This window comes from Crocuta crocuta, unplaced genomic scaffold, assembly GCF_008692635.1.
Source record: "Crocuta crocuta isolate KB4526 unplaced genomic scaffold, BGI_CrCroc_1.0 scaffold167, whole genome shotgun sequence".
Taxonomy (NCBI): domain Eukaryota; kingdom Metazoa; phylum Chordata; class Mammalia; order Carnivora; family Hyaenidae; genus Crocuta; species Crocuta crocuta.
In genome coordinates this window covers 3,126,364-3,141,673 of record NW_027532406.1, presented here as the reverse complement: position 1 = coordinate 3,141,673, position 15,310 = coordinate 3,126,364, and the positions used below count along the sequence as shown (strand labels likewise).

Sequence of the window (15,310 nt, the reverse complement as noted above, 5' to 3'; positions counted from 1 at the left end):
AAAGTTTACACATTTAAAAGTAAAGCAATAACCATTTAAAGTCGGGGATCTGGGGGCACCTGGGTGGCTCAGTCGGTTAAGTGTCAGTCTGACTACTGATTTCAGCTCAGATCACGATCTCATGAATCATGATTCATGAGACTGAGACCCAAGTAGGGTTCTGTGCTGACAGTATGGAGCCTGCTTGGGATTCTCTCTCCCTCTGTCTTTTTCCTGCTTGCACTCTCTCTCATGTTTAATGTTTAAGAAACATTAAAAAAATAATAAAGTAGGTGAGCTGGAAAGGGATTGGCTTTTCCCTTTGAGTTACTCCAAATACTAGGCCCAGGACTATTATAGATGAGCTCCATATTCTCCAAATGAAACCAAGCCCATCTTCGTATTCCTAGGCTCAGGCTCTTCTCCGTTGGCATGATGCTCATCAGTTCTGTAGCAGAAGTGGGCAGCCCACCAAGAAGAATATGGCTGGTAGCAAGCGTGTATGCCCTTCCAATAAGATCATCTATTATCCACAGGTAAGCACTGCTTTAAAAGGACAGTAATACAAGAAGGCTATGCACTACTCTGTCCTGGGGATAGAAGCCTGTACAATTAAAAGGCTTTCCTTAGTTATCCAATCCTTCATCCCACTAATAGGCCCCAAAGCCCTAATGTCTAAGTTTCTATCCCCTTTTCCTAGGTGGCTCCTGTGGTGATCACTCTGGTGTCAGATGGGACTCGATGCCTGCTTGCCCGCCAGAGTTCCTTTCCCAAGGGAATGTATTCTGCCTTGGCAGGTTTTTGTGATATAGGTAAGGAGTTTAGGGCATATATAGATGACTGGAGGACACAAAAGTTTAATAATAGTAGGTATTTAAAGAAATACCTTATTGCCACAGTGGTTAGAGTATTAAGCACACTCCTCCCTATCATGTCAAGAAAACTGCCTCTGGGGCACCTGTGTGGTTCAGTTGGTTGAGTATCTGACTCTTGATTTCAGCTCAGGTCATGGTCCCCAGGTTATGCGATGTAGCTCTCTGTTGGGCTCTGTGCTGAGCATGGAACCTGCTTATGATTCTCTCTCTGGGGTGCCTGGGTGGCTCAGTTGGTTCAGTGTCTGACTCTTGATTTCAGCTCAGGTCACAATTTCAGTTTGTGGGATCAAGCTCTGCGTTAGGCTCTGGGTTGACAGTGTGGAGCCTGCTTGGGATTCTCTCTCTCCCTTTCTGTCTGTCTCTCTCCCACTCATGCACACTCTTTCTCTCAAAAATAAACATTAAAAAAAATAACTGCCTTCTGGCATTATGATTATTCAATATTAGGCAAATTTTCAAGCATAAAGCATAGCTGAAAGAATTCTACAGTTAACACTCACCCATACACTTACCACCTAGATTCCATAATTTCTTTTCTTCATTTACTTTATCACATATCTATTCTATCCACCTGTCAATCCACTTTATTCTTTGATGCATAGTTTGCAGACATTAATACACTTCTCCCGAAATATTTCAGCATGCATTATATTAACTAGAATTCCATACGTATTTACAGGTTGTTTTTTTTCTTAGTCTGTTGGGGTAAAATTTGCAAATAGTGAAATGTGGCATTAGAATTGTATTAAAGCTGGGCGCCTGGGTGGCTCAGTTGGTTAGGCATCTGACTTTGGCTTGGGTCATGATCTCACCGTCCATGGGTTCAAGCCCTGCCTCTGGCTCTGTGCTGGCCACTCAGGGCCTGGAGCCTGCTTCAGATTCTGTGTCTCCCTCTCTCTCTACCCTTCCTCCACTTGCACTCTGTCTTTCTAAAAAATAAAAATAAACATTAGAATTGTATTAAAGCTGAGGTCAGCAGTAGCCTCTCCCACTCTTATTTTCTATTATAACCAAATGACTAGTGTAAGTACTGCAGTTTAGCACCCAACCCCAGACTTGATTCCTGCTGTTATAGAGACTTGGGATTTAGGGTTCTCCCAAGAATACGTCATTGAAACTTTGGAGCCAGTTTGTGCTCCTTTCACAAATGGGCATCTGTATCACCCTTCCCGCTGCAGGGCTGTCCTGAATTAATCTGAGTGCTTATAGGTGAAAGTCTGGAAGAGGCTGTCCGGAGAGAAGTTGCAGAAGAGGTGGGATTGGAGGTGGAAAGACTGCAGTACTCTGCATCCCAGCACTGGCCATTTCCTAATAGCTCACTCATGATTGCTTGTCATGCAACTGTGAAATCAGGGCAGACAGAGGTAAGTTCTGATGCTTCCCTTCGGCTGTGAGATTTCCTTTGCTTCACTCAAGTTGGTCAATAGGCATCTGTCTGGTCCAGCATTGTCTACAGTATACAAAGGATGTGTAACGTGATTTGGTCACTTGAGGAATTTGCAATCTTATAAAGGAAACAATCTTCATGAAATTCAGAGTACCAACATAATCACCATTTTTCCTTATCTGCATCTCAGTCATGAGACAGTTGGTTTTTTATCATCAGGACCTAACAGAGTATCTTGCACAGAGAAGGCACAAAATAAATATATCAAATTGAATGATGGATTTCAGGATGGGTTTTATTGTTCTAGTCTGGTAGGATGTTGGGGACGAATTATATAAACTCCTAGGAACTTCTGGTAGAAAGGGATTTAGATGTTGCCTTACCCAGCCTCAATTTGCTCTTTGGTAGCATCCTTGACAGATGGCATCATGGGCACAGGTTCCTACCTGTGTGTTTCAGTTTGCACAGCATTCATAATACCTCATCTGTCTCAGCTTCCTGTGGGTGTATTCGCATTGCAAAGAAGATACCATGCTTTTGATTATCACTAATTATCCCTTATCCTTTAATGAAGAGTAATTATTTAAAAAAAAGAAGAGTAATTTTATGTTCTTTTATACACTCAATAGGGGTACAAAGAAAAAGAAGAATTATTTATATATTACAGCTTACTGTTAACCACTCTTCAGTATTTCAGCTTACAGGATTTTCAAGATGCACTTTTTTCTTTTTCACTATTTACAAAAATAAATCTCTCACTTTTTAATTATGCCTGTCTTGCTTCTGTGCAATATCTAAAATTATTTTTCCCCCAGCCTGTAGATCCCAGGTATTGCTCAGTTCTGGAAACGTTTTCTCACCTTTGGCTAGAGTATTCTAAACTTTATAGCTCCTAACCTTACATCCTGTTTTTCTTTATGTCTTTTAGATCCAGGTGAACTTGAGAGAACTAGAGGCAGCTGGCTGGTTCAGTCATGATGAGGTGGCCACAGCCCTGAGGAGAAATAATCCATACCCTCAGCAACAGAATGAGACATTCTGGTTGCCCCCCAAGTTAGCCATTGCCCACCAACTGATTAAGGAATGGGTAGAAAAGCCAGCCTGTTCTACCCTGCCTGCTTAGCTCAGGTTGAGACATCTAGATCCCTTCTTGGTGTCTTGGGAGGGGCATAATGGAGATCAGGTGATAAAGGGGAGGTGACAAAAGGCCATCTCCAGGCTAACTTCATACTAAGGCAGAGTGGAAGGTGATCCTATAGCGGGCTGCCTCTAACAGCAGTGTTAAGGAAGTTCCTATTCAAAGGCAATCAAAAATGCCAAACTGATAAGATGACACTCATCAAAATCAGAGGGAAGTTTGAAGCATTAGTTTGGATGTAGGCCTTTGTTCACCCATTTTCACTGAGGACTTGGAAGCAAACATTTCAGCATGTATCTTGTTAATGCTGGATTTATACTAACTGCCAAAATGTGCCTGATATAATTTTATCTTACTATTGAAAATATATAGCAAATCTCAACCTACTCCTGACTTTTCATCCTCACAGAATTAAGAAAAATAGTACAACATGGTATTTAAATAAAAGTCATATTTAAGTCATCTGAAGGGATGAGGAAAAGTGGGAGCCAAGGTTTTCCTCAGAGTCTCTGTAATAAATCAGATGCAGTGATGTTTGGCTGAGGTAATTGCATGTCAGTGGAGCTTAAGATAGTTAAATCTTTTGCTGTTAACCTGCTCAGCTTGTGGACCCAAGGAAAAGATGATCACTTTGCCATGTCTGACTTCCTAAATGTACCATAGTCACAGCCATTTGCATACCTAGTTAAGTGTTCTAACTTCACCTAAGGGATTAGTGAGGATGAACTATTTCTTGAGTTTTATTGAATAAATTAAATGTAGAATTTCTCATCATTCATGTATGTCATTCTATACCTCATCACAGGAGAGAAGAATTTATCTGGAGGAATAAAATAAATTTCCACACCTTGGTTCAGATGTATTTTTCTGTTTTATGAAGTGAGGAAACTGTAGAAAGTGAGAACTGGGGACAGGGGATAGGGAGGGAGAAAAGCTGTCTGTTAGTGTGATAAACATTTAAGTTCAGGTTTCAAATGTGGAAGAACTGAAGCACTGTACAGAAGAAATACAGTTAGAGATCTGTCTGAAAAGAGGAATGGATGGGAAAAAGTTGTATCTTGGGATGATTTTAGAAACTAATTTATGACAAAAGACAAAAGTGCCAGAGACCCTAACATTATTCACACATCAAAGTCTATAGGACTATGCAAAAGAGATTCTAGAACTAGACAAGATGAAGCACTGAATTTCCCTTTGATCCTAAAAGGTCATTTGCTCTTGCCATTGCCAGCCAATCATCAGTGCTTTGGAGAAATCAAAGTGCCTTCATCAGGAAATGTTGAGGGATAGGATGTGATGGGTCTTGATTGTCCTGTTAGGTTGGCAGTTTGCCCTGCCCTGAACTGAACCCAGCATGTAGAAGGGAAAAGTACTCTCGAAAGAGAGGTCCTGAGATTTCTTCATATCTTGCAGTTAGAAGAAAACAGTTCAGGGTCCATGTGTATTACCATCTCCCAATCTTTTCGGTCTCTATGTGGGTGTGTTTGTGAGCACATGTGTACACATCCTCCAATCTGAAAATACTGACAGAAAGGGGAGTGTGCAGGATTCCTGGTTATGAATTTCTCAAACTTACCATGGAGTAACTGTTTGCTTTTGGATTAATGTGTTGTTTTGGAAAAGAAAAGATGAGAGAGGCTAATAGAGGAGCTGCAACATTGAACTTTGTTTCCTGGCAGTGAGTAGGGAGAGGGCTTTGCTTCTTAGAACTCCAAGGATATCTGAAAAGTGAGGCAAAAGAGGGCAGGGTTCGGGTACTGGAAATGGCAGATAAATAAAAGGAACTTTGGTACAGGGCCTACCTGGATAGATACTATTCATGTGGCAATGAGTTATGAAGGTGCTAACAATATAAAAGCCCATTCAGTTCATGAAGCAGAATAGTGAAAACAGGTCAAACATTAAAACAAATGTATCTGCCGCCAGAGTGAGGCTGGCTCAAAGTCATTTCTGGTAATTGGGATAAAAAAGCAACTCATTCATTCCTTATTTTTGCCTTTAACCCTCAACAAAGATACACTTAATGTTCTAAACATGGAGTGTGTGAATCTCCTCTCAGGGCTCTCCAGGAGCTTGATATTCTCTCTCCTGCGGACTTCAAAACCTTTTATGTACCTCACAGTCATCCAGACTAGAAATGAGCACAATCAGACGTAATATTTATTTAAGAAGAAAAAAGAGGTGAGGCGTACTGGTTAATCTTGCATCGGCTTACTTGTTGGTCTGTGATCGGTGTCATCAGGCAGCTGTACTCCCATGCTTTGTAAAAGGTTGGAAGCAGGTCCTGCCAGGCCAGCTTGGGAACTATAGGATTCCAGTATGTTTGAAACCAGGTTCAAGTCTATATCCACCGGTGTCATAACAGACCCTCCTGCACCAGAATCTTCCTCATCTGAATTATGACCGGAAGTCTGAGATAGAGGTTCCTTATTGATGGAGAGACAAGAACATTATGGGATAGTAGGCCATTAGGTTGGATGGCAGTTACAATAAAAACTAAACAATGTAAACTTGAGTTCTAAATTAAAAGAAATTTCTTATCCTTAATGACAGAAAGTAAAAAAGTCTAATAAACCTCACAATTTAACACACACATTAGAATGTGGTTCCAAAGATTAAAACACACTTCTTTCTAGGAAAAGTTTCATAAATTGGACTTCTTCCAATATATGTATATACATATATATAAAGGAACCTATTTTTTTTCTAAATGAAAGAAACTAGATTTTTCTTTTTTTTTCTCCCAATGAAAAAACTTTTAAGTAAAAACCTGAGGCTATGTGAAGTCCAACCAGAAAGATTCTGAGTTGTCATCTGAGCCTCTGGTTTGGATGGGGAAAGGATGTGAAAGACTGTAGTCTGATCTATAGACCCTTAGTATCTTTGCTATTCAAAGTGCAGTTCATGTGTCAGCAGCATGTGCACTGCTTTGGTGCTTGTTAGAAATGTAAAATCTCAGGCTTCACCCCAGACCTACTTAACCAGAATTTTATTTTATTTTCTATATTTTACTTTACTTCTACTTAGATCTTTGGATGGTTCATATACATATTAAAATCTAAGATACACTGCTTTAAACTTTTTTTTTTTGGTGTTTATTTATTTTTGAGAGAGAGAGACAGAGCATGAGCAGGGAAGGGGCAGAATGAGGAGAGATACAGAATCTGAAGCAGGCTCCAGGCTCTGAGCTATCAGCACAGAGCCCGACGCAGGGCTCAAACCCACAGCCGTGAGATCATGACATGAGCCGAAGTCGGACACTTAACCAACTGGGCCACCCAGGCGCCCCTAAGATACACTGCTTTAAATAAATCTAACAATATGGTTTCTTGGTTTCTATGAGGTTTGGGCAATAATGGAAGCGATTCTAGTTTAAATGTAGTTTAGATGATGAAAGCAAGGTGAACAACACTCATTAAGGGCCTTACTATGCGTTTTACTGTTGTCTCATTTGGTTCTCATGTTAATTCTACAACATAGGGATTATTAGTTAATGGACATATATTCACAATGGGTGGCACAACTGGATTTCTCACCCTAATCCAGAGGTTCCACTCTTTCATGTCTTTGAGGTATAGGTTAGACACTGCTGGTATAAAAACTAGGATAAAAAAGAGTGGAAGATGAAGTCTTAATTTGGTTCTAAATTAAAAACATAATACACACTACTAAGACTTGAAAATTATTTGGATATTTAAGATCCTTTCTCTTTTTTTTAAAGTCAGTGTAAGCTGCTAGTAGTAGAATGTAACTGCATAATAGTCTGACCACATCGCATGACTTTTTATTTTAAATCCTGATAGATAACGTAGAATAACTAATATAATTAAACTTAAGGGACATCTCAGTGGCTCAGTCGGTTAAGCATCCAACTTTGACTCAGGTCATGATCTCACAGTCTGTGAGTCTGAGCCCTGCATCAGGCTCTCTATTGTCAGCATGGAGCTTGTGTTGGTTCCTCTGTCCCTGTCTCTGCCTCTTCCCTGCTTGTACTTACTTGCTCCCTCTTAAAAATAAATAAACATTAAAAAAATTTTTTTAAACTTAAAAAAATAAATTAAAATTTAATTTTAATAATAAATTTATAAATTTAATACATTTATGAATAATAAACATAATACATTAAAATAAGATAAAAAAATAAGTTATATTTAGGAGAATGAGCTTAATAATCCTTCATCCTGTTAGAGAAACATTAGCAATTTTACATTCTTATTTATTTCAAATAAATAAATTGAAACTTAATAGAAGAGTATGAGAGAAGGGAGGGGGAAAATAGTTACAAACAGAGGGAGGGAGGCAAACCACAAGAGACTCTTAAATACAGAGAACAAACTGAAGGTGGATGGTGTGGACGGTGGAGGGGGGAGTGGGAAAATGGGTGATGGGCATTGAGGAGGGAACTTGGGATGAGTACTAGGTGTTTTATATAAGCCAATTTGACAGTAAGTTCAATTTTTAAAAAAAGATGTTAAAAAATCAAATTTTTCACCAAAAAATGATCACAAATCAAAAAAAAAGGAAAGAAAAAGAGAAACTAGGATAAAATATAGTTTTAGCTTTCCTTCATAATATTAAGATATTCAGACACGGGAAGAGGTTAAACACACATATACCATTTGCTTCTGGGTGGTGAAACTTTTGCCAATGCTGGTATGTGCCAATTCCTGGTCCATCTGGGCCATGTATGACTTGAGATCATTAAGAGTTCCTTTTAAAGATGCTTCTTCCCCAGTCCCTTGTGTTTTAAGATCCAAGTCATCATCCAAGTCATCACTATCCAAACATTCAAAGTCTTCATCATCCAGATCATCGGAATCTGATTCATGAGGTTTTGGCCCTACACAGACCCCAGCACAGAAAGAGCCACATGGTAAGTTCTTCTCAAGTAATTATACCTTTCAAAAGAGTTAAGTGTTATCTGCATAAAAGAACCAACATACACAAATAACTTCATAAAAATCCCTTCCAGAAAATGGTACTGCTGGCAGATATTTGCAGAAAAGTACACGGGCTGAGCTGAAAAATTTAGTTTGTTTTTTTTTTTTAAATATTTTTATTTATTTCTAGGAGAGAGAGAGAGGGAGATACAGACTCTGAAACAGGCTCCAGGCTCTGAGCTGGCAGTCAGCACAGAGCCCGACGCGGGGCTCAAACCCACGAACGGCAAGATCATGACCTAAGCAAAAGTCGGACGCTTAACCGACTAAGCCACCCAGGCGCCCCAGTTTGTTTTTTTTTTTTAATGAGAATTCAATCACTAAATTTTTTTACTTAAAAAATTTAAAAACTACAGAATACATGAATACATTTTGATGTAAATATTCAAGCCATACAGGGTTATTATTGTCTCACATCTCACTCTCTTCCAAGAGTTAAACATCTTTTAACAGTCCTATACATTATAATATAAACATAAGGGTGTTTTTTTAATTCATATATATGCATATTAAACTATGGTTTGCTTTTCCACTTATTTATATGTCTTAGAACTCTTTCTTTGTGAAAACATAAATGGACCTTATTCTTTCTTTAGATAGCACAATATTTCATAATACAAATGTACTATGATTTATTTAACCATTTCCTTCTCCATGGACATTTGGGATATTCCAATTTTTTGCTATTACAATGTTGCAATCACCATCTTAGCACATTATGTCCTTCTCATAGTGAAAATTCCTGGCAATGAAATTACTAAGTCGTAGGTTATAAATTTTCGAGGGTACCAAACCATTCAGAGAAAGACAACTTACAGTTTCACGCTCACAGTTTGACAGTGCCCATTTCTTCATCTCTTGAGAAAACTGGGTATTGTCAATCTTTAAAAGCTTTGTCAATATGACAGACAAAAGTATACGTTTTTTTTCTTAAAATTTTTTAATATTTATTCAGTTTTGAGACACAGAGAGCGTGAGTTGGGCAGGGGCAGAGAGAGAGGGAGACACAGAATCTGAAGCAGGCTCCAGGCTCTGAGCTGGCAGCTCAGAGTCCGATGTGGGGCTCAAACTCACAAACCATGAGATCATGACCTGAGCTGACATCAGCTACTTAACCAACTGAGCCACCCAGGTGCCCCAATAAGTTTTTATTTTGCATTGTGTATTTACTTACTAGAAACAATTAAGTATTTTCAAATATTTATTTGTCTATATTTCTTCTTCAAGGCACTGCCTATTTAAATCCTTTGTTGATTTTTAAATTTGGGCTATTTGTCTTTTTATTATTAGTGTAAAGTACAGTGAGTGTAAAAGAGAATAAACAGTATAATATGGAAACCATATCTGGCCACACAGCATTCAGGCACTCGAATAATGAATGAGCAGCTACTATGTCAAGCAGTGAGCTAAGCATTCTCTGCAAAGTCATTCAACTGGGCAGAAGTTCATGGTTGAAAGCAACTTAAAATCATGAAGAGAAAGCAAATACTTTAACTTCCAAGGGACCCAATACTCCGGTGCTCTAGCCACAGCCTTGCAGTTTCAAAATGAGAATACTGTTTCAAAATGAAAATAAACATCGCACCGTAACTTACCTAAAATCTTGTCAAAATAATTAAGAAAAGAATCTGCATCAAAAGTGATTGGAGCCTCAGAAGGTTCTCTGCAAGGTTAAAGGAAAAAGACCATTTATCCTGAACATAACTCTTTGGAGCTATTTTTAAAACAGTGCCACTCTTAGGAACACTACCAGATATAGGATCTCAAGAGGTACAGCAAGAAAAACTGCAGTTTAAATGGTCTTGCAGGGGAAAAGAAATGGGAAAGAGTGATGTAATAAAAGCAAAAACTGCACTCTGTTTATGCACATTTAACTTATGCTAATTTAGGGACCTATCCACCCTCCACCTCCCACAAGATATATATAGCATTAGCAGAAGAAATCACTTATCTGAGTTAATTTACACAAAGCCTATTTCTTTAAAAGTAAATAAGAACATACCTTTCTTTATCTCTGCTTTCTTAAAGAGAGGATACTGAACATAAATCTTAATCTTCTCATGAGGTTTAAGAGCATCAACATGAATAAAGATATATTTGCTATACATGTAACAATTCTATCTACCTTATTTTCTTATTATTTGCCAAATATAACTTCCCATTTCTTCTGTTATTATTTCTTCCTCTGATGAACTCTTTTATCCACTTCTTTTGAATGTGAAGCTTCCACTCTGCTTGTGGGGTAGCAGATCTAAAGTGTGGGTTTGCTGAGAGCTAGATGTTAAGAGTCTATAAGGTTCTGAGTAAAAGTTTAAAGACCAAAATGAAGTTTCCTTGCACAGCTCTGAGATGGAAGCTTTTAGATCTGCTGAGCAGTCTCTCTGACTTACTTGAAGAATTGCAAAGGATCAGGCTATTAAAAATATGACTCCAAAAAAGTCATCATGGTACTAGGCACCAAAAGAGGGAAACATCAGTACAAATCATTTACTGAAAAGAAAAAGAGAGAGAGAGAGAGAGAGAGAGAAGAAATTGCAATGACTAGATGACTTCAACATCTGGGTTTTAACTACTTAGATATTTATATTCTAACACAAATTACCGAGGCAACTCTGCTCCTTTGTGGGTTGAGACTTTAGATATGAAAGCTTTCATGCTTTCTGAGACTTGAGTTAAGTCATAGTTCTGTTCCTCCTTCTTGGAAATGGGCTCTGCTTCTTTTTTGCCAGCAGCTTCCTGCAGTAGCTGGTCCAGCTGATCTGGTGAGAGATCTAACCACTGGTCATCTGAAAAAGAAGAAAACACGATACTGCCATACTATATTCACATGGCAGGTACTCTCAGAGAAGGGCTCTATGAGACCTAGTGGAATATTTTAATTTTTCCTCACTCTTCTGCTCTATCTTGGCTCATCACTTACCATCTTCTGGGGGAAGATTAGCTTCTTCCTTCTTAAGCTCTTCTATATCAAATGGCATTGTCTGTAATAAGGTTAAGATTTCTTCTCCTGGGCTCAGAGCAAGAGAGCTATAAAAAATAAAAGACATGGGGATTTTTTTTTTTATAAGACAGGTCAGAATAATAATAGTAAAAAAGTAATATCTTAAAGCTTGAAGGAATTATCTAGTCTAATTTGTTTTTAAACAATTGTTTTAAGTTATAGACCTCTTTTTCTCAAATAAAATTTTACCAGTAACTAAAATATAAAAGAGCTCAAAGAAAAACTATTCTGTACAGCAAAAGAAACCATCAACAAACTGAAAAGGCAACCTACTGAATGGGAGAAAATATTTACAAAAACACATATCTGATTAAGGGTTAATATCCAAAATGTATAAAGAACTTATGCAACTTGACAGCAAGAAAACAATGTGATTTAACAATGGGCTGAAGACCTGAATAAACATTTTTCCAAAGAAGGTGTACAAATGGCCAACAGGTACATGAAAAGGCACTCAACGTCACTAATCATCAGGAAATACAAATCGAAATCATGAGATATCATTTCACACCAGTCAGAACGGCTACCACCAAAAAGACAAGAGAGAACAAGCATTGGTAAGGATGTGGAGAAAAGGAACACTTGTGCACCACTGGTAAGAATGTAAATTGGTGCAACCACTATGGAAGACAGTATGGAGATTCCTCAAAAATTAAAAATACAACTACCATGTGATCCAACAATTCTACTTCTGAGTACATACGTAAAGGATACTGAAGAGATACCTACATTCCCATATTCACTGCAGTGTTACTCACAACAGTAAGACATGGAAACAACCTAAATGTCCCATCAATGGATGGATAAAGAAGACGTGCTATATTAATACAATGGAATATTATTCAGAGAAATATATATATATATATATATATGAGAAAGAAGGAAATCCTGTTATTTGTGAAATGGACTGACTTTGAGGGCATTATGCTAATTGAATAAATCAAAGACAAATACTGTGTGGTATCATATATATGTAGAATCTGAAAAAAAGTAAAGCTTATAGGAACAGAGTAGATACGTAGTTGCCAGGGACTAGGGGGTGAAGGAAATAAGGAGAGGTTGGTAAAAGGGTACATGGTTTCTGAATACAGTCTGAGGATCTAATGTAAAACATGGTACCCATAGTTGATAGCACTCTATTATATAACTGAAATCTGCTAAGAGAGTAGAACTTAAATGTTTTCACTGCTCCTCAAAATAGATAAATATGTGAGGTGATAGAATTGTCAATTAACTTGATGGTGGGAATCCCTTCACATGTATATATATCAAATCACCATAAAACAAAACAAAACAAAACAAAACAAAACAAAATCACCATGATGTACACTTCAAATATCTTAAAATTTTGTTTCTCAGTTATATCTCAGTAAAGCTGGAAAAAAAAAACTGCTTTGACTGAAATGGAGTCTGGAGGCTCAGAGATGTATCCATTTCACCTTTGCCTTTCGCTCTGCAGCAGGCTGCATGGAACACCATTATGAAGCTGCTTAGGACAACTCTTTTAATTTATATATAGCATATATATGAGGAAAAGAAAACCCAGAGGAAAGTATAAACTAAAATGAATCTTGCAGGTATAATATCCTAGGCTAGCACTTTAAATACATTTTCTTATTGGGTCGCCTGTGTGGCTCAGTCGATTAAGCGTCTGACTTTGGCTCAGGTCATGGTATCATAGTTCTTGAGTTCAAGTCCTGCTCAAAGTCCTGAGCTTTGTATTGACAGCTCAGAGCCTCGAGCCGGCTTCAGATTCTGTGTCTCCCTCTCTTTCTGCCCCTCCCTTGCCCATGCTTTGTTTCTTTCTCTCTCAAAAATAAACATTAAAATTTTTTTAATACATTTTCTTATTTAGTCCTCTAATTACTATTATGAAGTAATAATCCTGTTTACAGAGGAGAAAACCAGAGCTCTGTGATGTTCTATAACTTTTATAAGGTCATTGAGTTGGACAGCAAAAGCTTGAAATCAAGTCTTCTTATACTATTTTATGATCTTTCCTAATGAGGAAATATGCACAGAAATTATCTGTATAAGCATGTTATTTTATGAAGGCAATGTGACCTGTTCTTTTTTTAATGCTTATTTATTTTTGAGAGAGAGACAGAGTGTGAGTGGGGAAAGGGCAGTGAGAGATCTGAAGCACGTTCCAGGCTCTGTGCTGTCAGAACCTGGACACAGAACCTGACACAGAGCTCGAACTCATGAACCGTGAGATCATGACCTGAGCCCAAGTCAGACACTTAACTGAATGAGCCACCCAGGCACCCCAATGTGACCTGCTACATAAACTAATGAAATCTTGAGCCCTGTCTGACCTATTTAAAAAATTTTTTTAATACTTATTTATTTTGATAGAGACAGAGCACGAGTGAGAGAGGGGCAGAGAAAGAAGGAGACACAGAATCCTAAGCAGGCTCCAGGCTCTGAGCTGTCAGCACAGAGTCTGATGAGAGGCTCGAACTCACAAACTGCGAGATCATGACCTGAGCCGAAGTCAGAGACTTAAATCGACTAAGACACCCACGTGCCCCTGACCTATTTAGACTGGAGCTAATCAGGTTATAGAATGGACTTGCATTAATATAATAAAGGTCTGCAAACCTTGCTAAATTATGTGAGAAAGGAAATTGCCCCTACTCCATATTATATAAATATTACTAAAGAGAGAAAAGAAATACACAAGTGATTATAACAAAATACAAAATCATATAGGAATACCAAGTGCTATGTAGAGTCACAGAAGATAATTACATTAACTATAGGAAAGTTAAAAAAAAAGAGAGAGATAATGGAGGTAGTTGAGTTAGGCCTTAAAAAATGGGTAAGATTTTGACAAGGAAGATAGGGTAGAGAAACTTCAGGCAAGAGAGGAAATGAACATTTTATATAGAGGCAGAGAAATGAGGAACATGTTCACAAAGCAAATGGTGTTCAGTCTGGCTTAAGCGTGGCAGAGAGGGCTGAACAGATGGACTGAGATGAGAGCACAGTGAGCCTGAAATGGCTAAGTTTGGACTCAATGAAATAACCAGTGGGTGATCACTGATGACTTCTTTTTTATTTTTAATTTTTGTTTTAAGAGATTTAAATAGTACAGACAAGTCCAAAAGATGATATGACCAAAAAAAAAAAAGATGATATAACAAAAGTCCATATGCCTGCCACCTAGAATTATAATATTGTTATACTTCTAATCTAAAGGTATGATTTCACTTTGACATTTAACAAAAAAATTAAAGTAACATATGCGTGTACTTAAAAAATTATAGAAAAAGTTAAAATTTTTCCTTTGATGAACAATACTATCAGTTCCAATCCATCTTGTTGCTACCCAGAAGTGACTGTTCTCACAATCCTTCTGGTCCAAGTGTGTGTGTGTGTGCGCGTGTGTGTGCATGCGTGTACATGTACGTATCTATGTTGTAACTGCTGTTTGTTCTCTTTCCCTGGAATTTTATTCCCCTGAAAACCCGTATGCCTCGTTCCTTCTCTTCATTTATGTCTCTCCTCAAACTAAGCCTCCTTGGAAAGGCCTCCTTGACCAGCCTATCTAGAAGAGCAGCCTGTACCTCTCTCTCCTCACAGTTTTTTTTCTTTAAAGCACTTATCACCATCTAACATAATATAGAGGTTTATTGCCTTTCTCCTCTATTAGCACATAAGCTCCATAAGAGCAGGGAGACTTTGGGTTCGCTTGTTGTATCCCTAGTGCCTGGACATACTCAATAAATATTGGCTGAATGAATAAATATATATATATCTATAAATAATATATAGTATTTTATGTATTAAAAATTTATACATAATGGCATCCATACTGTGCACATTTATAATTTGCTTTTTTCACTCAATATCATGTTTTCAAGATCTATTTATTTAGATCAGTGGTTCTTCACTGGGGACAATTTTTCCCCCAGAGGACATTTGCAATGTCTGATATTTTTGGTTGTCGCAACTGGGGGCAGGATGGACTGCTATTGGCATTTA

At 37.9% G+C, this 15,310-nt stretch overlaps 2 protein-coding genes across 5 annotated transcripts in view; one reads left to right on the top strand and one right to left on the bottom strand.

The window, feature by feature from the left end:
* The window catches only part of NUDT13 (nudix hydrolase 13), a 17,717-nt gene extending 13,500 nt beyond the window's left edge, over positions 1–4,217 (top strand). The window contains exons 6-9 of the mRNA XM_077778561.1: positions 390–515; positions 680–791; positions 2,064–2,218; positions 3,170–4,217. Coding sequence (XP_077634687.1) covers positions 390–515; positions 680–791; positions 2,064–2,218; positions 3,170–3,364 — 588 coding nt within the window. The 3' untranslated portion in view covers positions 3,365–4,217. The remainder of the gene's footprint in view (positions 1–389; positions 516–679; positions 792–2,063; positions 2,219–3,169) is intronic.
* ECD (ecdysoneless cell cycle regulator) overlaps positions 1–15,310 on the bottom strand; it is a 42,647-nt gene that overhangs the window by 8,791 nt on the left and 18,546 nt on the right. Inside the window, exons 10-15 of one of the 4 annotated variants that reach the window (XR_013338656.1) lie at positions 11,240–11,346; positions 10,922–11,105; positions 9,915–9,982; positions 7,996–8,219; positions 5,595–5,805; positions 3,139–3,235 (exon numbers count right to left, since the gene is read on the bottom strand). Coding sequence is in view for 3 of the 4 variants with exons in the window: in XM_077778558.1 (XP_077634684.1) it covers positions 3,210–3,235; positions 5,595–5,805; positions 7,996–8,219; positions 9,915–9,982; positions 10,922–11,105; positions 11,240–11,346 (820 nt within the window). In the remaining variant the exon portion in view is untranslated. Of the gene's footprint in view, positions 1–2,525; positions 3,236–5,517; positions 5,806–7,995; positions 8,220–9,914; positions 9,983–10,921; positions 11,106–11,239; positions 11,347–15,310 lie in introns of those variants that run through there. The other 3 variants (XM_077778558.1, XM_077778560.1, XM_077778559.1) reach the window with 3 other exon arrangements.